The 24,192-nt window shown below is 38.8% G+C and overlaps 1 protein-coding gene across 1 annotated transcript in view; it reads left to right on the top strand.

Moving 5' to 3' along the window:
* The window catches only part of LOC133992869 (ephrin type-A receptor 6-like), a 160,260-nt gene that overhangs the window by 112,226 nt on the left and 23,842 nt on the right, over positions 1-24,192 (top strand). The window contains exons 5-7 of the mRNA XM_062431647.1: positions 15,683-15,807; positions 16,386-16,548; positions 20,468-20,576. Coding sequence (XP_062287631.1) covers positions 15,683-15,807; positions 16,386-16,548; positions 20,468-20,576 — 397 coding nt within the window. The remainder of the gene's footprint in view (positions 1-15,682; positions 15,808-16,385; positions 16,549-20,467; positions 20,577-24,192) is intronic.

A 24,192-nucleotide genomic window follows, 5' to 3' on the forward strand; every position in this document is an offset into this window, starting at 1 on the left:
TGTACTTTACCGGCTACAGTGAGGTGTTGCAGAGCTAGGACACAGTCTTGCATCATATTCTAAAATATATAGATTGCATATGCCTTTTATTTAGTTTATTTCAGATACTTTAGCTTAGTGAATGTCCTTTCCTCTTTGTTGGCCAGTCATTGCTAGACGCAGTGAGAATGGAAGAAGAAAAAATTAAGCGTGCGTGCGTGCGTGCGTGCGTGTGTGTATACTTGTATAACCATTACTGTGAGAACCAATTTGGAGTTTCAGACCTGAGAATGGAGGAAATTTTAGGAAAGTGATGACATTTTGGCCAGTCCTCACTGTCTGACACACCTTCAAAGGGCTGTTTGCGTGTTCAGACTTGGTTTTAGGGTCAAGGTTAGAATTTGGTTTTAGGTTCAGTTTTAGGGTAAGGCATTTAGTTAGCATGCTTAAAGTTAGTTTTAGTTAGGGGCTAAGGAAAGGCCTCTTAAGCTGTGTGTGTGTGTGTGTGTGTGTGTGTGTGTGTGTGTGTGTGTGTGTGTGTGTGTGTGTGTGTGTGTGTGTGTGTGTGTGTGTGTGTGTGTGTGTGTGTGTGTGTGTGTGTGTGTGTGTGTGTGTGTGTGTGTGTGTGTGTGTGTGTGTGTGTATATGACAGCTTTTAGGGCAGCACTTCTTGGCCAGCTGATTCTCTCCCATCTGAGATCCTGAGTGAGGATTATAAAACCAATCAGCAGACGGTGATTGCTGCAGCCAGTCTGTGATTGGATCACAACCCAGCCACTGCCGTCAGCACTGCGAAGAGAAAGAAAGAGAGAACAGAACAGAAGAATGAGGTGCAGGGAAAAGAAGAGATAAGGAAAGATATATATAAAGAGAGCCGTCAGAGAGAGACAAGTAGTGGGTGGAAGAGAAACAGAGATGACCAGATAGAAAGGGAACATAAGATCAAGCTCTTCAGTATTTCCCATCAACTTTCATTCTCCAGGTTAGATTTATCACCAATGCACACAACAGATTTACGCATGTTCTTGCTGTGTTTGTGTGGCTCTCCTCACGGTGCCTAGTTTCTCACAATGTAGATCAGGTGAACTCATGACAGTAAATTACCCCCAGGTGTGAATTTGACCATGTTTTCCTATCTATGGTTGAACAGAATAACTGCTGAAGTCTCTACAGTAAATATCTTTTTTATGCTGAACCAAAAACCAAATTCACCTCTGTTGTATTGGGTAAAATTCCAGACAGATATCTCAAAATTGAATCTAAATGACCAGGCACCACTGAGGCAAGAATATTTTATGTTTTTATTTATATTTTTTTTAATGCATTTTTAATTTCAAGTCACGTCAAACGTTATTTGTGTAGCACATTTAAGACCACAGTAGTAAAAAATAAACAACAAATTGGAATAAAATAAAACAATAGACATGATAATTATGTAAGAACTGCTGTACAATAAAAGAGCAAGTCAAGGTGTCAAGCTCAACTCAAACTGAAAGCCAACAAGATGAGGTAGGTCTTCAGCAGCAACTTAAACATTTCTAGAGTCTGAGCAGTCGTTATATGAATAGGTAAGCTGTTTCAGAGATCAGGCACAGCCACAGCAAAGGCTCGGTCACCTCTATAATTATGCCTGGATCTGGGAACATTTAAGAGCATCTGGTCGGTCGACCTCAGTGCTCTAACTGGAGAATGATGATGCAGGAGTTCTGCTGGATAAACTGATGCCAGACCATTTAAAACCTTAAAACCAGCAATAAAAATTTAAAATCAATCCTAAAACAGACAGGCAGCCAATGGAGAGAAGCCAATACTGGTGTTATGTGATCACACTTTCTTTGAAGAGTTAAAAGACAAGCAGCTGAATTTTGAACTAGCTGCAGACGATGAAGATACATCTGACTACATCTTGTTTTTTTGGCATTTTTGCCTGCATTGGATAGTGATGTGACAGACAGGAAACAAGGGGGAGAGATGCAACAAAGGTCCTTGGCTTGAATCAGTGTTGTGGTGTTGTGAAATGCGCAGTGACCATTCATCTACCAGGCCGTTCCAACACCACTAAGTTTAAAAAATGCCATTAGTGTATAAAAGTAATCACTATATAATGCCCCCATGAGACGAAAAGTAGTAGCCTTCCTCACAATAATAATTTTGTAATATTACTATTATGACTTCCTACAGTCTTCTGGGAAACTGGAGATAGCAAAAGCTAAATTAAAAACTGTGTCTCCTCTGGAACAATATGAAACTCTTCAGCCATGTTATAATGGTAAGATGTGCTCTGTCACTGAAAGGGGATCAAATTATGTATATGATAAAAATCGAAGAGAGAGAGAGTAGGTTTAGAGTTTTTTCGTTCTCTCCAACATTCCTGTTCTTACTTTTATTTATTAGATAGGAGTCTTGATTGTTTATGACTCCATTAAATGCTCTCAATGACACACCAGTGCAAAGTTCTTATTGTGACGCAGCTGTGAAAGTTCATGTGTCCACTGAGATAAGCTAAATCCCTGTTCACTAAAGATTTGTATATTTCCCAGCACTTTTTCTTCAGTTTTAATTGATTCCAGGTCAAACAGGTCAAACTCAGCAAATGTCAAATATCCAAAAACCTTATCAGGATAAACTAAAAGTTATACTGTGTAGTTACTGTTGTATTAGAAATCACTTGTTCTGTTGCCACACCAAGGACTTTAATCACAGTCGCTCCTTACACAATGTGGCACACATGAGTTCAACAATAGTGAATGTCTTGCTGTGATTGGGATAATTATCGCTCTGGACAATTGAGCAGCAATTTAGATGAGGTTTGTTCTCACAGTAGGGGGAAAGAACATGAACACATGTAGCTACACTGTCAAATGGGTGTAGAGGCATGCACTGATAGCTTATGTGCAGACAGGCAACATAGCTTGAGAAATATGGGAGTCTGAAAGCTTAGACATAATCAATACTTTACAATTAATGTTGATAGGCTTCACTAGACAACCATTTAATAAATAGGCAACTACATCCATACGCATCTCATAAGGGGTGGTTAACTTTATATCTCCACAACGTATTAGTCCTACATGACTAAAAAAAAAACTGGCACTGCAACCGCTAATGGCCTCAAGTATGTTTATAAGGGTATGTGCGTGCGTGTGTGTGTGTGTGTGTGTGGACACAATGAATTTATGCATCTGTGGTGTAAGCAGGTGTTTGCTTACTGTATTTGTTGGCAGGTTTGTTTAGCTGGCTTCCCATGGGGCCTCATTTGACCTGTGGCATCTGTTGCCCCCCCGCCCATTTCTTGCCCTTCAGCACCCTCTTTTATCTGTGCCCATGACCTGCTGCTACCACACACATACACACATGCATACACAACCATATATAAATATATACACATTCATACTGTAAGCTCAAACTAGCTTAGTTTTTTGCTGTGAAAAACAACAGATGTGGAGTCAAACAATTGGAATATAAGAGGTGGTTGTCATGTTTTACAAGTCACTTGAATACAGAGCGTTCTCTACATTTTTTCCATATCTTCTTCCATCCAGCATTTAGGTAGACAATGATATAGTATCGAGGTTGTTGTAGATTACATGAAGTGAGTTGGTCTTACTCTTGTAGAGAGAGAGAGAGAGAGAGAGAGAGAGAGAGAGAGAGAGAGAGAGAGAGAGAGAATAAGGCCTAGAAGAAGGGAAGCGGGTGAGGTGAGAGGGGGTGAATCAGCACAGCTGGGCCCAGTAGGAAGATCTGTACCTATGCTGGCCTTGTATCTGTTTATTTGTATGCGGGTTAGAGCATACAAATATCCTCCTGATTAATATGGGTAACACCAGATAGGGTGGGTAAGGGACAAAGTCATACAGTTTAACACAAAATTTAGGGACATGCATAAAGGAGTGTGAACGTCTTACTGAAGTGCTTTGGTGTAACATGAAATTGCCCTAAATTTTCTCTCTTTTGTCATGGCAGTGCAGGTTTAGATAGAGCACACATTTGTTTGAGGAGTTTGCTACATGGGATCAATGTCATTTATTAGGATTACCCACCCACACTGATCTAGTGTCTGTTTACTTTTCCCGAATAAGCTGTTCTGCATTTTCTGAAGTTACAGAGGGACTGCAACAGAGAAGAACATAAGCCACATTCAGTCAGCACAGGGAACAAAAATGGGATAATCATACCTGCCAGTAAAAATCTAATAATAAATGGGGCTTTTATTTCAATTAAAAAGTCACTTTATTTATGATGCACATTCAAAAAACAAGCTACAGCTACTTATGACCCTGTGAGGCTGTATTTAAACACCTTGGTACTTTAAACAGAATGCTAATGTCAGCATGCTCATAGTGACAAATTTGTGACAGCGACAATGATAATATACTGATGTTTCACTCATAACCACAAATGTCAGGCTTATGGTGGTATTAGAAAAAAAGTCTCATGATAAACCATGCAAAAGTGATGGACGGTCCCACATCACCATCCATAGAGCCACGTTGTAAATCAGATGTGCATAAAAAATGCAATTTCTACTCAGGATTGTCTATTATGTTTCTTTCTTTGGGTTTTAGCTCCTTTTACTTTCATAATCCCAGGGAAACATCAAACATCATCAGAAGAACAGTTATGCCAGGGTGAGAGCCAAAACACTAATCTCTCCATGTAACAAAAATGTGTGTCAAACTAAATAAATGTGTTGCTGCTTTGTGTAGAAATCAATTCAGAAAATGTCATAGAGCTGCAGTGAGAATAGCCTTAGTCTAGATATCAAATCATATGTAAGGGTCTCTGTCACTACAAAATATGCTAAATAGGACATCCAACATCTGGATGTTGGAAAGACCTCCATGCCTTTTTAAGTTAAGTTTTGAATGTGGTCATTGAGCTTCGGTAGTGTTGTGTGTGGCCATATATATCTTGAGCCCCTCTGAGCCCTCTAGACGTACAGTGAGTCACCTATTCACTAGTCAGCGTTAAGAATAGCTATTCCCCAGGATTGCTATTCAGCAGTGTTCAGAGCAGGTGGAGAGTTTGAAGGAAAATAGATTAGCTATTTCTACTCTGCAAAATGATTTATGCCCAGACTTTTATCAGGAAGCTTCTTTCCCCCCCTGCAAAGATCATTTCCCCTGACTTCACCTCACAACGGGAACTATTTTAAGCATTGGCTCATTAATACAGAGTGATTGGATTCATTGTTCTGCAATCCTGATGGATGTTCTCTGAAGTTTTCTCTCTCTCAACTCCCACCTCAATCCCCTCTTCAATCTTCGGGTTGAATTTCCTCCGAAGAATGCAGCCCCATTGTCTTCTGAAAGTTAGATAAATCAGTTGCCGATGCCTTTTGTCGCTTCAGTTCATTTAAATGAAATTGCATTAGCCTCACTCCATCAAACCATTCATAATGACAGCCGTTCTAACTTAAATCTCCATAGACCTTTACACAATTTAACAACCACTGAAGACACACTCAGCTTAAGGTCTTATAGTTTATACTCCGTTTCCACAGTGTATTGAAATATATTCAGAGTGAGACATCAAACACATTGACAAGCCTTCTTTTGTAAGGCTTACTCTGCCTCTTTTGTTAAAACACTTGTACATGTCTTCATGCCAGACACTCATTCATTTGTTTGTACATTCTTACATTAGATCAGGAAATCTGCATGCTGCGAGCACAATTGGCATTTTGAAGGAGCAAATGTGACTCCTGGAGTATTAGTTAGTTAATAATGGTTTGTCAATCCTTCATCTGATTGTTAAGTATTGGCTTCTCCCATATTTACTATATATTTACAGTTATGTGTAAATTGTAAATACATCACAGTTTGTGCAAATTAACATGTCCTGAATGTAGCCCTGCAAACATATAGCTATGACCTTTAACACATTTTTAGGTTGTGAGTGGTTGGTCCAAACAGACACTGCATCTGCTTTATTTTTCAACATATTTACTGTCACCTTGTGCATTATGAGTGCTTTAGCTTTAGTCATCATATCCAAGCAATCCTTCATGACCCCTTCATGTAGCATTATATCAAATGTGTGGGTTGCTTTAACTCCAGGATACTTGACTTTGACAGCAGGGCTCTGTGCAGATGGACCTGCCAGAAATTAGCTCTATAGGAAAGAGTGTATTGCCACTTTGCCTGCTGTGAGTTCTGCTGCAGTAAGTGTGCTCTGGGTGCCATAGGAGGGTTGATTATTTATACTGTACCTCCACTGCAGTGGCTCTCCACTGCTCTACCTATGCACTCCAATTTGGAGAGGAGAAGAGAGGCATTTTTGAAAGCTACTGACAGTTTGTATCCTGTTCAGACATGTCAGTGACTTTATTACTGTCTAAATATATGTCTAACAATAGTAATGATTTTCTTTTTCACCACAAATACTGTGATTCCTGCTTTAAAGTTCTTATGTTCATAAACATCAAAACTGTCACCCAATTCTTCATCATTATTGTCATCATCATCATCATCATCATTGTGAAATCTAAATGAAATGTTTCAATCAAATCAATTCAGGTTAAACGTATCTATGAACAACCAGTACAGTTTAGGACTTTAACTTTTTTTTTTCTAATTTGAAGCAACATCAGATATGTTTGATTTAATTTGAACACCAAATCCTAAACTATACTGTGGAATTAGCGTCTTTCCGTTCATTTTCAATCCTTCCCCTGCCTCACTTGTCTGACTTTAAGATAGTCAGACAACTGCCGGACCTTTATTCACAATATTTTGAATTATGGTGTCAAACCCTAAATTCTTCCACCCATTATTTTTCTGATGTTTTGATGCCATGATTATCTGTGACTCACCAATTTTCTCCACTTTGCATTAGCAAAGACAACAAGAATGGACAACTTTACCAATAATGCATGTTATTGAATGGGTCAAATGGACAGCACCTTTTAGGAACAACCCCTTCTGCAGTACAAAGCACAGCCTGTTGCACTTGAGAAGTGTGAATTTAAAAGATTATTACAGACCAAATATTTAATTTCTCCCCACGTTCAAACTGTAGTTTGAATTTCAAATAAAAAGTGACGACCTTACAATAATGTGTAATCAAACGAGCTCACTTTTATATGGGATGGTCACAAGTTGCCCTAAATAACAAAATATGATTTATCTGGGAAAAATATGAGACATGATAATAAACAAATGAGTTTCTTATCTTCTTACCATAACCAATAACATTATGCGCATAGACATCTGTGTCGGTCCATATTTGTGTCACTTTCCAATACTGAATGCTTGGTTTAAACCATAATGAAGCTTTTAAGTAGCGGCATGAGAAGCGGACAGGGTGTTAACGACAGGGACCGGCAGGGAAATCAGCTGTCAGCGGCCAGATATTTCCGTTCTTCTCATTAATTACTTTTGAGGAAAGAGAGGTGGAGGCCAAATGAGTATTGATTGTGGTGGACCAGTATAGGTCCGGGTTCACTGGCCTTTCCCACACGTCATTGCTTCTCCACATCCCCATTAAGTGGGAACAAGAGGGATCAGTGACAAGCTGGGACCCTATTAAAGACAGGACCTTAGAGTGTCAGACAGACTAGCAAGCAGACAAAACTCCTCTAAGTGACAGTAGACAACACTTACAGGCTGTTTGCAAGTCAAAGACCGTCCAAAGTCAAACTTTGTCATCAGGTTTCTTTGATTTGTTTCTTCTACTTTTTGTGTTACTTTCCCTTTTTCTATTTTCTCACTCTCAACTCTCATACTACACCTGAATGCTGCACAAGGAGGAAAATGATTTAGAACTCAAAGAAACGTCTCTTTCCTTGTCTCCACCTCCCCAATCCCTGCTTTGTTGCTTGACTGATGATTTTAATTACATGTTAACTCCCTGTACTCAGCAGATACACATGATAAATGGTATAGGTGGCTGTTGTAGCTACCATCTGGATGGGGCAAAGAAGTCTAAGGAGCTTTTCTCCTGTCATACTAAAGACACCCACCACAGCAGGGGGGATTGCAGGTGTACCGAGAGAAAACAAAAAACTGTCCCAGTTTAGATGCAGTTGACAGCTATTTAGTGTCATAGGGGTCACATCCATTTTTCCTCTGTGAGAGTGCAGGCAGCGACAATATGCGTCTGGAAAAAGAAGCCCATATCACCACAGTAGGGAGAGAGATTGCTGTATACGATTGGCCAGCTATTTGCAGCACTTTATATGGAGATTGTAGTGAAGGAAATAGAAGGAAGAAATGTGAAGCTACTGTACACAGTGGAATGAATTCAGAAAAGGCATTAGAGTATGCACTCATGCACAGGTACTAAGCAATGACCAGCATGGTCTTTGTAGACATAATCATAAGCTCCCAAAAGTTGTCAAAGCAAAGTTGTTGCAACACTGGAAATGTTGCAGAAATTGATAGAAACCCAGGACAGGAAATGGATACTCACCAATAAGAAAGCTACTATCAACATGGGATGTGTCCAAAATCACCCCCTATTTGCTGTCTAGTGCACTATGATTACATTTTTATTTGACTGCCAAAATTCTTAGTTTAAAATCTATGTACTGTATTTGAATTACACCGTCAGTTTCGCACTATGCAATGATTCGCCTTTGATAGATGTTAAAATTAGTAGACATGCAACACGCTTGACAGTGATGACACAAAATGATGATGATTCAAGTGTCTGAAATCTCAGTTTTCTCCCAACTGTAAAGTAAACTATTGCTTTTATTATTTTAGAAATAGTCATTGAGTGAGCAGGAGCGGTTGGACACAGCGCTGGTTGGAATAGAGCATAGTAATAAGAGGTTTTTTTTTAATTATTACTGTATACTGGAACATCCACAGATTTTGATAAAGTCTGGAGTTTAAGTGGTTTAGAGGGAAATAAAAGTGTATGACTTAGAAGTATCTAGGAATTGACAAGATTCGTGGCTAAGCCCAGAGCAACCATAGCCAGGGACAATTGTTGGATAGTTCACTTGCGCAGAATTTAATTTGACTGCATTGTATGACAAACAGTAGTGGTAGTAGAGATTAATTTTGGTCCTTCTTAACTATTTTCCAAATAGAGTGCACATAGAAATAAACAAAAAATATTACTTTCATTTTTATTTAACATTTTACTCAGTAACACTCTCTCAACTAAAATGTTTTCAGAAGTTTGGGTCTTATTAAAATTGTTGTGAACTCACTCACATTCGGTCAACACTCGGTTGAAGTCACTGTTAAAAAAAAGTGACTTCAACTGATTAAAAAAAAAAAAAAGAAAGAATATATTATTATTGTATCAGAGTTGTGTTGGAGAGCCTTTTTCCTGTAGCAATACTTGCTAAAGTACTTGAATGGCATGGCAAATTAGAGGATGACTCATGTTTAATTACAATCTCATTATAAAACCATGTAACCATTTTTTGATGAACAACAATTTATCTGTCTAGTCAGTACTTGTGACATCTCCACTGATTAATACAGCTGAACACTGTAGCCAATAATAGTTACAGCTGATAACTCCTCATTAAACTTCAAATGATTGTTTTTTTACCTGTCTGTTGTGCATGGATTGAACAAGATATATCATGATAATAAGTGAGTTTTAAAGGTGCTGGGAGGTTAATTATTGAACTTTGGACGGATCTGTTTCCCTCTGCTTCCAGTATTAATGCAAAGCTAAAGTAAATGCCTTCTGGGCTCTAGAGTTCCATACTTAATGCAAAGACATGAGAGTGGAATAGATCCGCTCATGTCCTGTAAAAGCCTGTCTACGTTTTTCAGATGTCCAAATCACCTAATTAGCTTATATCTTAACTAAAACACCTGTCCACACAGCAGGCAGCATAACGCCTCGTGTTTTACTCACACAATACATGAGTAATCACAACCCAAAGTGCATTATTACACTCTTCTGTTTTGCGTGCGTAACTACATTAATTGTGTCTTGGGCTCTAAGTGCTGCCAAAACATGGGTGACCAACACTTGATAGTGTGTACATATTGAAAGTCCAACAGGTACATACAGTATATGTAGCAGGTAAATCCGATTCTCATGTGGATAATACATGGGTCAGTGCACATTAGGCAACAGTTTCAATTAAACAGTGCTTGACTGAGCAGATCAGTCACTTATTTGAGTTGGATTTGAACTCTATTATTAGCCTGTGGCCCAAAAGTAGATTTGACCGTTGTCAGGTCCCTGTGGCGTCTGTGTTTATGCTTGGAGTTCATAGCAGAGACCAAATGACCCACAGTGCAATGGAAATGACCTCCACAAATAATGAAGGGTAATGATCATAATCCCCAGAGCAGACTCCATGTCTCTTCAGTTTTGTTGTGTGGTTTGTTAAAGTAGCTCACACAAAACTACACAAAGACACACACAAATGCACATTTGAGATTCACCGAATGTGACATTGCTCCAACTGATTATTTGAGGTCCCAGTGGTAACATGAGTTCAAGTCATTCATTCATTGGTTTAGCTCCCTGAAGCATCTATGAAGTGCTTTTAAAGCACACCACGTACATGACATTGGCAGCAGTGTTTGGAATTGAGTTGAATGTTATTGAAATCAGCTAATTTGAATCAAATTAGATCAAATTCAGGTGAATTGAATATTTGTGCAGCATGTGCACAGACGCATGTGTTTGTTCTAGTAAATCTTTTCACCCGTGAAGATGCATTCTGAAAGACAAATTTGTGACGGCTGTAAGACAAACATAACCAGACACCTAGAAAAGGGACAGATGTATCAATATGACTGTTGTAAGCAACAGTACCTATATTGTGTGTGTGTGTGTGTGTGTTTCTGTCTCACTGTTTCTCTCTATCAGCAGTGAATCAGTGGAGTGTTAGGACATCGTTTAAGCTCTTGCACAGCATCAATACTGGCTCTATTGATTTTTTTAAACAGTTAATGGAAGCCTTTAGGGCAGGAAAGCTAATTAAAATCATATGCAGGTCAAGCTCATTTAAAGACTCCCCATTAGTTTATGTTGAGCTTAACCACGCCTGACTGGAAAATCTATCCATCGGGCATCGTAATTGACTGGTGTTTCTAATGGCTTTCCAATGCTCCTGCATCTCAGTGAAAGGGAGCAAGTTCCTCGGGCAGATTTCACGCTGCAGCTCTAATAACCCCCACGCAGAATCATTAAAGATGGTTGTTGTGTGTCGTGTGTCCTCAAAGTATCCTGTCAGTGCCTGGAGACGGTGAGGTGTTTCATGATCCCACCTTTGGAAATAAACAATATGCACCTGCTGTGCAACCAAGAGGCAGGCTTAAAACACTGTTGTGCATTTTTGAGTCCGTCCTTAGATAGAACCACATTGTTGTATAGATAAATATGGTCACGATTGGGTGAGAGGTTTTTATAAGGATGATGCTGTAGGAACATTGACACTAACAATAACATAATCACTATTATATAAACTGCATCATATCCTTTACAGTGCTTTACTGCAAATCTGGACAGCACCGACTGACTGGTATACATTGTCAATCAGAGATCAATACTGATAGCATATTCACTGTAAACTTAGTCCGAATCCCATTTCATAATCCTCCTCTGAATTAATCAGGGATCAATTAAACTTGAATCTGAGTATAAGCATGATCAGGTGACCAAATTCAGACATTTTGTACGTAAGCATCTCTTCTCAGTATCTCTCAGATAACAACATAGACTGCTGCAGTTGAAAACTAAATATTTTTTTAAGGTTTAGGTAAATGGCTCAATTACAGGGAAGGAATTGCTGAGGGGAGGAATTTCTGAGGGTTGTGTCATGATGAGTTCTGCCTTGACGTGCAAGCAGAGCTGTCACATTTCTACTGGCTATTATTTTCTGTCAGCCTCACAGTGGTCCTGCTTTTCCAGCACACATTGTTTTTTCACATGTCAGGTTTCCGCTGCTTGTGTGTGCACTAGTCTGGTGTGCATTTGCTTCCTGGGTAATGTGTTCCCTTGTCTGTTTGCACAACTTATGTGAGTGTGCATTCTGCAGTGCCATTCAGTGGGAGGCTGATTTTAATCTGTGAATCAGGGGGAGATTGCATTTAGGCTGTGTTTATTGTTCTCTATCAGGGGCCAATATGCTAACAGCAGATACCAGCCATCTTGCTGTGTCTTAGTTTGATGCCTCCACTGCATGACTCTAGCCGCAAAGCACACTGCCCTGCCACCACTGCTGCACCCAGCTGGCATAAGCAGCGTAGGAAACCTCGCAACATTGCAACTTCAACATAGTGGTTCATTAGACAGAGTTAGATCAGATAAAATTCCCCCTGAGATGAATTTTCTCTGCCACTGAGGACAAACTGAGCAGAGGATATGAACATGTTCTGAATAAAATTGTCATTTGAGAGCTTATATATAATAATAACACCTAATAAGATGTCAGCAGCATTGGCATTGTGTTGCTGACTGAGTGAGGGTTTATTTTCTATTCCACCTGCTCCGTACTTCCTTTTGAAGATTAAAAAAAAACATGCACACATACATACTCATTTACACCTCAACACACACACACACACACGCCATGCCCTTTGAGCTTGCTGATTATGTTAATATTATTAGCTGTTTTCACTCACGCATGATATTATGTTGTTGTATTTTTGCTAAGGTTTCAGACAACCTACCCAATTTTGAATACCTATTAAGTTGATGGTTATTAAGGAGAAGCCAAGCATTAAAATGCTTTTAATGTAAAAGTGACTGTTGGTTTATACTAGTTTCTAATATAACTAACCCCTCAAGCCCTATTTCCTCGGTCATCAAGTTTTGCCATTTCCAGTGGATTCAGCTGATAATAGTAACCAGAGATGTCGGCGGTGCAATTAATTGCATGTTTTAGTTATTTGAAATCACAGTCATCATTAGGCATCACAATGTGTTTAAGAGTACATATATTATTACATATATTACACAAAATATTTAATCTTACTTTTAAGAACAATGCCTACATTCCAGATTTGGAAATATAATAATACAGCCAGTTGAGGGTTGAGGTTTTTTCAACACTTTAGGAGAAACTTTTCTTTTTGCATGCTCACGTCTCTAACCTCTTTGTAGCTTAACCTTTATTCACAGACTTTCTGTCTTTCTATAATTTGCATGATTAACAGAGCCTCAGAATATAAATATAGATCTGGAAATGTGCATAATATGTCCTCTTTAACACCACAGATACATTTACATGTGAGGGTTGATTTTCTGGGCAGTAGTTCTAAAAGGTTTCTGCAAAATCCAGTGAAGACTCAACCTGTTGAATATGAAAGCTCATGTGTGTATTTTCAACAATCACCACCTCACTCACACCAGTTTAGACACTCCTCGTGTATGACTTCCTGCTCCCTAATTAATTTCTATCCACGCTAGGTGATTAGGTTTTTGCAAATGTGCTGGAAAGGAAGGAGCAGAGGGCAAAGAGTTTAAACCATGTATGAGGACATTGAGAAATAAAGCTGCCTGATGGGGAATGAATGGAATGAGAAAAGCCTGTGGTGAGGAAAAGAGAGAAGCAAGTAAGAGAGGGATGAAGGGAACAGAGGTGGTCACTTTCAGCTCCTACAATCAGATTAGTAGCAGCGGGTCGCGCAGAATCTGGTTAACAAGCTCAAAGCCGTACAGCCTCAAGCTCTCATCTCATCTAGCCCCTGACCCCAAACCACAGGACTATAGCTCTTATCCAGAACCCCCAAACTTTAAACCTCCATCCCTGAACCCCAAGCTTCCCGCTCTTAATACCCAGCGTCAGTCTCAGTGAATCCTGAAAACAGCTTCCCAGGAAAAACCCAGGAGCTACAACTACAGTCAATGTCACTTTGAATACACATGAAAAAAGCAGGCATGTCATATGAAAGTAATAAGTCAGCTCTGTAACATTAGATGGTATAATATATAATAATGACTTTCGGAGCAGTTACATCTGCTGACCTCTCTTGGGAGCTCAGTGCAATTATTTACCCAGCAGAAATTCACAGAGCAAAGCTAATGTAATTCTGTCCAAGAAAAGAAGATGTTGCTTCCTCAACTTATTTTCAATTGAAATGAAATGATCTTATGGGACTAGGGAATAGCTGGATGAATGCTTTTCCCAGTGAATTACAATGACTAGAGCCTGTTTTGGAATATAGTAATTGAATGTGAGCATGGATGTATTATAATTATTCCTGGAAAGGTGGAAAGGTGTTAATCTACAGTTTTGTGTGTGTTTCGTGTGTATGTACCATTGTACATCCTGTTTACTACAATATATGGCCTCATTTTTTAACTGGCTGCACCACAAAAAAAAAACTCCTCGCTCTGTATGCAGTGCACATTCTTATCAAACAGACTGGGGTCAACTGGTCCTCCCTAGATCAACTAGATTCTCAAGCATTGCTAGCACGTCTATGAGGCTGTATTTAGATGCAGCAGCGCCTTGAGCTAAATGTCAGCATTTTATCATGCTCACAATGACAATGCTCACGTGCTGAAGTTCACCCTGTTAGTTTAGAGTGTATGCTGACATTTTGTTAATTAGCACAAAGTACAGCTGAGCAGATGGAAAATCATAGCTGGTCAAAACCACTGTCCTAGACACATACAAATTATGTCCAAACTCAATGAAATTCAGGGAGTCACTAGAGTAACTACATTGTATTCTCTGAGGACAGAAACATCCGGGTCAAATGTCAAACCTCAATCCCATCAAACTTATGCTGGCCCTGGTAGCATTGGAACTCTCAACTGGTTGAAGGAAGAAGACCACAACCAACTGGTTGAAGGAGGAAGACCACAACCAACTGGTTGAAGGAAGAAGACCACAACCAACTGGTTGAAGGAGGAAGACCACACACAGGGCCTGCTGTGTGCTGCTCGTCCAAACTCTCCATGAAGACTCGCAAAACCCTCATTTAAATACTGCTGTCTCCACCCTGTTGCACCAGTTTTCATTTATGCAGTTATTCTTAATAGATCACCCGCAAAACGCATGCAAACGAAACGCGCAATCTATTGCACTGTGCACGCAATTTAGTACCCACTATTTGGGATCTTAGTAAATCAGGCCCATAGACTTGTTCTTCTCATCAACTTCTTTATTTAAACAGCATTGTGCTGAATCAAATCCCAACATTTTGACCTACACCGTCATCAGATGCAAAACAGGAATTCTAGGTTGAAAACCACTTTTTATACATTTCCATAAACATCTGTACAAAATTTAATGACAATCAATCCAATGGGCCATCAACTCTAAACTAGAAATGTCAACCGTGTCACTGTATGAAAAGTCAGGCAGTGAACAAACAACTTGCAAAGAAGCAGGCGCACTTTCACAGTATGCAAAACTGATTTTATTCCTTAAGCTGACATCTGAGCAACAGAGTTCCTTTCTACAGAGCTATATTTATATTAACGAAATTTATATTTGGCCCCACCCATACATACTTTTTTGTATTATTGCTGTTATTAATTCATTCTTTAAAGTCTCTGTGGATGAGCGGTTTAAAGTGTCAATTGATTAGAAGTCATGGTTTATGGTGCAGTCATATGAAATAGTTAAGTTATGAACTAAACTATGATTTGATAAGAATCTGATTTGATTTTGCAGCTGATGTACAGTGCTGTCCTCACACACAAGGCCATGTGTGTACTAAATGTGTCTAGCGTGCCAGCCATGGCAGGGGTAATTAATTTAATGTAACTAAAGTCAAGACATTGAAGCTGATGTCTGTGTATTGTGTTTTAAAACCAGGTCCATCTCTGGTCGGGGCTCTGAAGAAGGACTGGGCCTCTCCCAACAGCATCGCTCTCTCTTGGCAGCAACCTGAACAGACACCACTGCCCATCCTGGACTATGAGATCAAATATTATGAGAAGGTACAGTACAGTGACCTCTGCTAAGACAGGTCCAGTCTAAAATTGGTGTGTTGTACCCAGGGTCAGACAGATGGCCAAAGTATAGGGTCAGTATGGTCCCTTCTTGTTTAGCACCTGTATTATAAAACTGTAATATGGTCCTTGGAGCAGGTGGAGGTGGTCAAAGTTTCAATATTGGCCAATGGGTTAAAGGATACAGTATATGTCACACATATAAATGTGTTCATTTGGCAGAGACTTTTGTCCAAAGTGACGTACAAATGAGGTACAAATTAAGTACTACAGTAGATCAAAGAGAAGCCATTGAGAATAAGCGCTTTGACATTCAGTTCTACTTTCCCCCTGACTCAAGTGCCACAAGGCTTAAAGGTGCTTGAAGTAACATATAAGTGCCTTCTTATTTAATATATGTTATCATATATTTAAAACTTAATAGAAAATTCAGTTATGCTTTCTCTGTATGATTACGTGCAGTAGCTATAGGTGACTACAGATAATCAAGTCCTCAGTGAGTAGATTATTTTTGGTCAAAACCTGTGCTTATTGTTTCTTTATCATCTTCCACTCTCTCCCCACAGGAACATGAGCAGTTGAGCTACTCGTCAACACGCACCAAGGCTCCCAGTGTGATCATCTCAGGTTTAAATCCAGCAACCTGGTATGTCTTCAGTGTACGCACCCGCACATCAGCTGGATACAGCTCCTACTCCCCTAAATATGAATACGAAACTACAGGAGACTGTGAGTACCTGGGGTCATTTATAACACTTGTGTTGGGGAGGGGATAAATCTAATGGTATGTGTGTGTACTGTATAGTATGTGTGTATTTGTACTTTTGCTGATGACATTGTTTTGTCAACAAAATTACAGGATCGGTAAAAATGATCTTATGTTACTGCTTCACACCCTTACTGCCCCCATCTAACCCTCTGACTGTGCCAGAGGAAGGATCATATATGTTCATGTCATGTTTTGATTGCTTTGTTTGAAGACATCACATTGTGAGAATTAGGCCTTAAATTTATGACACTGACAGAATTTTGATGCTGACTGTCTTTGGTCAACAAAACTCTAAAGCTTTCGTTGGTGGATGTTTCTCATGGTGCAACCACCGTTTTGTATTGCATTTCTCTTACAATTGTCAGCTTTTGTCTCATAAAATCCAAAATTGCACAATGTAAAGGCGCTTTGAAGGGTAAGTTGCAGTTTACAATTTCACAATGCATGTCTTTATGCATGGTAGTGAGTAACTGAGTTTTGAAGGTGATATACAGAAATCAGAAAAAGTCATCTTACTCTTAATGTCAGGTTGGCATGAAGTTGGTAAAAAGAGTCAGCGATCCAATATTAGAGATCTAGTAATCACAAAATCCATTAAACCAGTTAAGACCTTTCTTTTTCTTTTCTTTTTTTTTTGTTAATCAAATAATTGTGGGGAACGTAATGATTCTTTAACAATTATACTGCTGAAAGGCATCAATACTTGTTAGTGTGTCTGAAAGTCATTATTATTCATTCATTATCATTGACAACAAAACAAGTTACACCTCCCACGTATGATTAGTAATACTCAGCCCTCAAAGGAAAACCACCATTTTGTCAGTAATGAATACTGACAGCTCCCTGTAAAGGTATGTGTTATAAAGTAGACATTTGTCACTTGTCCTTTTGTGTTACAATAACTACTTCAGCTTTATCCTCAGAGTGATGCATAAGGGAATTTATCAATTATATATATGTATGTATATGTACAGTATATATGTGTGTGTGGACGTGTGTGTGGACATGTGTGTGTATATATATTTCTTGTCTTGTTTCTAAATTTAATTTCAGACAGCTTCAAGATCAGTTATCATCATTTTGTTAGATGATTGTTAACCAAAGATTATATTTTTAAATTCATTAAATACATTTATTAGAATAAAACCAACTCTTGAGCTTTTTAAATTCCTTTTTCACTGTATCCAAAAGTTTTTTCAAATTATTACCACAACAAAATGAATGTATATTGTCTGCAAATAATAACATTTTTTAATATTTTGGAAACCTCCTGTACAAAATAAACAATAATGGGCCTAACACTGAGCCTTGGGGAATCTTTCAATAATTGTGAATCTTTCAATAGTTGTGAAATATTTGTTGTATTTATTTATTTATGATACTGGTACTCAACCAAGAGTGCACTACACCTCCTCTGATTCCATACCTTTGTCATTTTTTTCAATAATAAGTCATAGACAACACTTTTTTGAGATCCCCCCACCGTATAGTCTTTGTTGTATTGCAGTTGATAATTCCTTCACAACTTTAAATGTTCACACCATCATTGTTTGTGATGAAATCATCGAGTCTTTTAAAAGTTATTTTTTTCAATATTTTTTGAGAACTGGAAGCACAAAGAAACAAGTCTGTAATTGGAGAGCACATGTCAGTCTCAAGCCTTATACTGTAGGTGTGACTTAAGCTGTTTTTATTTTACCAGGAAACACATCAGCTTGTAGAGGCGAACAAGATACTCGCTCCAAGGAGCAGTTCAGGGTCAGATGAAGTTCAGGTAGCCTGGGGCAGCACTCGGGGCAGCCTGCATCAAGGGCACAATAGCAAATTATAAAACTGGATGTGAGCCAAAAAAAAACTAACCAAAATAAGAGTATCCACAGGATTTCAACAACCAAACTTTTGCTAAGAAATGTTTTTATTTTATCTTATTAAAATAGTTAAATTCAAAATCTACGTATGATGTATAGGAACAAAAAGAGAAAACAAAGTGCCAGGGAATTCATTTATAACATCACATAAATAAATATTTTTTAAAAATATTAAGTGTAATGCAATAATCAATTTACATTGAATAGAAATAAAATAAAAAAGATTAGATTCCAGTAATTATTGTCAATAATTTTATATCTTATCTATATATCTTTGCTATTTCTTGTTTTTCATCTTAAATAAGGTTGCAATATAGTTGAATAATCATTCCTTTCATTGTCTGATATTCTCTGTGCCTTTTTTTCCTTTCTCCTTTTTTATTGATTAGAAACCTGATTTCATTGTGAAAAGATGGTACAATGCAGCCATGTGTCATTTTGTACCATGTCTGCATTACATTGCAGTCATTTGCCACCCCCACAGTATGTATTTCATATAGGTTGTGATCATGAACTCTAAATCCCTTAAATGTCAGGATATCCGTTGCAATGGAAATCAAAGAATTTAATACAATCAGCAAGGGAGTCTGACAATACAGCCTTGATGTGTATTTTGAATCAATGTTTTTGTATGTGTGTGTATGTGTGTATGCTTGAGCTTTATTGCAAGTCTACTCCTAAAATACAAAAGGTCCAGCTGCCCTTTTATGTTGGGTCAGGTATTGTTGAGTCGTGATTTGGCTTCACAGTGGCCCTCTCCCTTCCAAAGCTGCAGAGCTTTGCTTTATCTGTGGATCAGATGGTGCTTGGCCAAGCCTTTGTACTGCCTGGCCTTTTATCTGAAAGAGAAAGCAGATTTGGCTCCTGTCGCTCTCTCCCTCTCTGTCTGTCTGCCTGTCAGTCACCGTCTCATGCAGTTGTTTTTCCATCAGTCTTTGTATTTGTCTGTCACTTCTGCCTCTCTCTCTCTTTCTCTGCTGTTTGTCTTTATCTCTTCTCCGCTGTCTGTTTCTTCATCCCTCACCTTGCATTCTTCATTCTGTCCTCCACCCTTCTCTCTCTCCCTTTTTACACATAGACACACAACTCATTACAGCAGCATCAGTCCAACACATCTGCTTAGTTAGTGATGTGAAGAGTGTGTGAAGCTGACGGCTGGGAGAATTGTCTTGTGTGATCTGCCTCCCGCCACTTTCACTCTCTCTGAGTGGTCTGTAATTACTTTTATCCAGCCAAACACACACTTACACACACATGCACACATACACACACACACACACACACACACACACACACACACACACCCTCATATACTGTATAAACTCACTGTAGAGCCTCACTCGCTGGGCTAGCAACCACGCACCCTGATCTCCAATTCATATTCATTAAGCATGAAATATTATAGAAATAAGTTTGGTAATAGCAATCATCTTTCAATTATCTGGGATTCGTTAGCCTTGTGACAAGACACAGAAAAGGGAAAATCATGAATATCAAATGGGACCAATTTAACCAAATGATCATGAACTAAATCACAATTTCATGAATGAATAATATTAATTAAACAGCAGCAGGCGTATGAATCATTCCAGTAAGAAAGCTGATGGAGGGTTTTTTGCATTACAAAGAGCTGATCAGACATCTCGCCATAATATCTGCCTATCAAGAGAGCATACATGGTCTGTGTATGTATGGTGCATTGATGGAGAGGAATATTTAAGATGATGTTGAATGAAAATCTTTCTTTTTTTCCTTTCTTCTCACTTCATCCTGCCCACCACCTCATTTCCCTCGTTCATCTCTCTTTACATTTTTTATCATCTTTACCTGCTCATTACATTCTGCTCCATCTATTTATCCTCTTCCTATTACTATCTTTTTCTTCTTTACTACTTTTTTCTGCCATCCTTCTTCCTCATTTCCCTCCTTCCTCCTTTCCTTTACTCCTTCTTCTTTTCCTCCTTTTCCACACCATATTTGTCCATATCCTCCTAAACTTCACGACCGCCAGCATCAGACATGGCTTCTGACCAGGGCCAAGTGTTGGTCATCGTCACGGCAGCAGTGGGTGGCTTTACCCTCCTCGTCATCCTCACCCTCTTCCTCCTCATCACTGGCAGGTAAGATGATTTGAATACCCTTTGATTAACATTTGCACACATTGAATATTATTTGATGTGTTGAAGCTGGTACTACTGCAATCAATCAGTGCGTGTTGTCTACTTCTGATATACATCCTGACAAGAATAGAGCTCATAGGGAAATACTGTATAAAGCTGCCAATAGCTTTATTTCAGAAATATTGATCCTGGTCTTGAAAAGTCCACAGTGGTCTAACCCAGGTCAGTTTTACTATCTCAGATTATTTTGTTTTGATTTCTTACTTTGTGAATATGTACCATGACTGTATTTACATATCTTGCTGATTAAACATCTTTTCAGGACTGTGTGGATGCACAGGCCCCTTCCTGACTCCTTTCTTTCTGACTGTTTTGTAATTGTAAATATTTTTATTGAGTTTTGCTAATCTTAAATCATTTCCAAATTAGGTCTGTCCCTTTATACCTGAGGAGAGGTCTAATCAGCCAGAACAACTCAACACATCTGTGGGGGTTTGCAGAGTCTTTATTTGAATGTTCTTTAAAATTGAAAAGAGGGACATTTAGGCTGTTCAAAACACAGTCCACTTTGTTCTTTTATTCATCTTAGACTCATTTTTATAAGCAGATAACTTGTTGGTATATGCTTGCCCTATATAGTGCGTGAATGTTTGTAAAAAGTTTGGCATGGTCAGTGGCCCTTTTTCATTGCAGATATTTTGACTAACAGGAAAAGCCCAGGTGTAATTAATATCATCAGTGATGGCTCTGGTCCATGTAAGTGCATCAGTGAGCCATCAAACATAGTAACAGGGCCATGAAAGTAGTTAAGTAAAGCAGTTATTCAAATTAATGTCACATCTGGCTTTCATGCAAAGTTATGTTGAATGAGTGCTGTGAAAAAGGTCTATTTAGCTGGTGAACATGTTCCCTCTTGCACCTACCATATGAGGTTCATATTTCTTGGCATAGGTTTTCAAGATATCCTTCAGGGCATTGGCAAAACCTCACACTACAAAATACTGTATTACATTTTGCTTCAGCAATTGCCTTTGGACAAGAAAGTGATGGCAAAGACATCTTGAGAAAGTATAGGCTGTAGGATATTTGCACTGATCTCTTAATTGTATCCGTGTGACCTCACTTACTGAGCACGTACATGTGTATGTGGAAGTGTCATCCTCACGTATGATGAAAGAGGAAGACAAAAGTGCAAATATGCACAGAAATATTCATAGACGGCGTGGAAGGCAAAGCAAGAGTCTACCCTCACCCTGAAGATACATCCATAGCTTGTTTGTATGAACCGGAACACGACCAGGTAAGATGGCTTGATCCGCTCCTTCAAATTTTCAGGTGCAAACAGCTCTGATCGTGAGTAGTGGACAACCCCAGGCATCAATAAATGTAATTCCAGTTTCTCGCTGAGAGCTTGTAGGGATGTTTCCTCCTCTTTGCAAACAATTTCTTGGCTGTAGTAAGACCAGCAAGTTACAATAGGTCTTTTCTGTTACCAATGAGCCATCAGTCAAAATATATCATTCAGGAGTAAAGCATTTTTAGGCATGGGTAGTAAAGGAGAATATACCTGAAAACTATGATGACACCTCATTCCAAGCATTCCCAGAACATGCCAGGAGCCCCCATAGAAGTAAGTAAGTAAATAAAGTTTATTTGTAAAGCCCCTTTTAAAGATACAAAATCACAAAGTGCTTTACATAATGAAAAATATGTTATTAAAGGCAATATTAAGAATATTAATCACATAAGGAGCATAGGTCTGACAAGTTTAAATTACAGGAACTACAAACAAATTGGAACAAAGACACATGAACAAGTATAAAACATCCAAAACACAGATGAGGACATAAGCAAAAAAGAGAAGGCATTATATAAAGTGCAGCCACTATTCAGACAGGCTAACCCAAAGCATGTCTGAATAAAAATGTTTTCAGCTGCTTCATAAAAGGGTCACAAAAGTCGAAGGATCGCAGTGATAAGAGGAGAGTATTCCATAACTTGGGTGCAATAGCTTGAAAAGCATGGTCACCTCAGGTTTTGTTGTGGGTTTAAAGGACAGCCAGTTATTTTTGTTCAGCAGACCTAAGGGCCTGATTGAGCATGTAAGGAGGAGGAAGTCAGCAATATACTGGGCTGTAGTGCCATGAAAGGCTCTATAGGTTAGCACCAGTATTTTAAAGTGGATGCGAAATTGAATTGGGAGCCAGTGCTGGGATGATAAAGTTGGTGTGATATGTTTATTGCTATTTCTTGTTAAAAGCCAAGCAGCTGCATTTTGGTTTGGAGATGGTTCATACAGTTTGATTTAAACAGGTAAAAAGACCATTACGCTAATCTAAAGGAGATTAAATAAGAGCATGAATAATCATCCCCATATCAACCTTGGTCACCACAGATATAATTTAGCAATGTTCCTCAGCTGGAAAAAACATGAGCATATAAACTAGCTGACATGATTATCCTAGCTAGGATATAGATTGGTCAAAGAAGACACCTAAATTTCAATGGTTATGCTGAACACAAACACCCATACACTGCTTGATGTTTGGAATAACATTTTCTGGAGTAATTATAAATTCATGAAAATCTGATTGAAATGAGTCATACAGTCTATGTGCTTCCAGAAGTTATAAGCTGCTTGGTGACAAATTATTCCCGTAGTTTGGACATGAGGCAGCTTTGATGTAGGCCTGTAGTTCATCAGGAGGGAGGGGTCTAAATGTGTTTTTTATTAGGGAAAGAGCTAAGAAACATAAGGTACATCAGGAATCAGCGTGAAGACCAGGAGAACTTTTTAAGTGGATTTGTTGGTGATCTGGATTACAAGAGGCTAATAGAACATTAGCCCATATAGAATCTTAAATAAATTCAGTTCCCAACTCTGGGACATTTTTTCTCAAAGTCTAAGGGAAGGTCCTTAGAAGAGGACAAGTAGTTAAGTATAAAAAGCTGAGGCAAAGGTCCTGGAAGTTCCTCTATCAAGTTTTTGAAATAGGAGCTGTTTTAATGGCTGATCGCATGGGACCTCATAAGCCCCTAAGGGCTCCCCTAAGTTGTAAATAAAAGAAGAAAGAAGTGAGAGATCATATCACCCTATTAGATCCTGGAATGAATGGAGTGGAGTGTCATTGTAAATATCCCCTAAGGTGTGAACACAATTTTCCCCCATTGGGGAAAACTAATAGGCCTCCATCCTATGTGATTGGCTGTTGTTGAATATCAGATAGTTAAGATGCCGTTAAATAGAGCAATATTTCTGGGCATTGTGCCAGGTCAGAATTATATGTGTAATAAGAGGGCCAAACCACAGCCGACATTGTTTGATAGAGATGTTGGTGTAAATGATATCCTGGAGTCTCCATGGGGAGACTAACTCCTCCTCTAAAGCATGTCTGGACACTACTTCCTTGGGATAAAATGTATTAATCAAAAGTCTTGAAGAGAAGGACCCCTCCCACCCCCTACCTCTGCCCATCCAGCCTCCTCTGTTGAGCAATAGACATTTTGAATCAGGGCTGCTTATTGTTCCAAATGCATTTAGAAATGGCTGAGTGGAGTTTCCACTAATAACCATTAGGGGGGATAAGGAGGGCACTGAACTGACAAAGCTAACTCT

The sequence above is a fragment of the Scomber scombrus genome, chromosome 13 (assembly GCF_963691925.1).
Source record: "Scomber scombrus chromosome 13, fScoSco1.1, whole genome shotgun sequence".
Taxonomy (NCBI): Eukaryota; Metazoa; Chordata; class Actinopteri; order Scombriformes; family Scombridae; genus Scomber; species Scomber scombrus.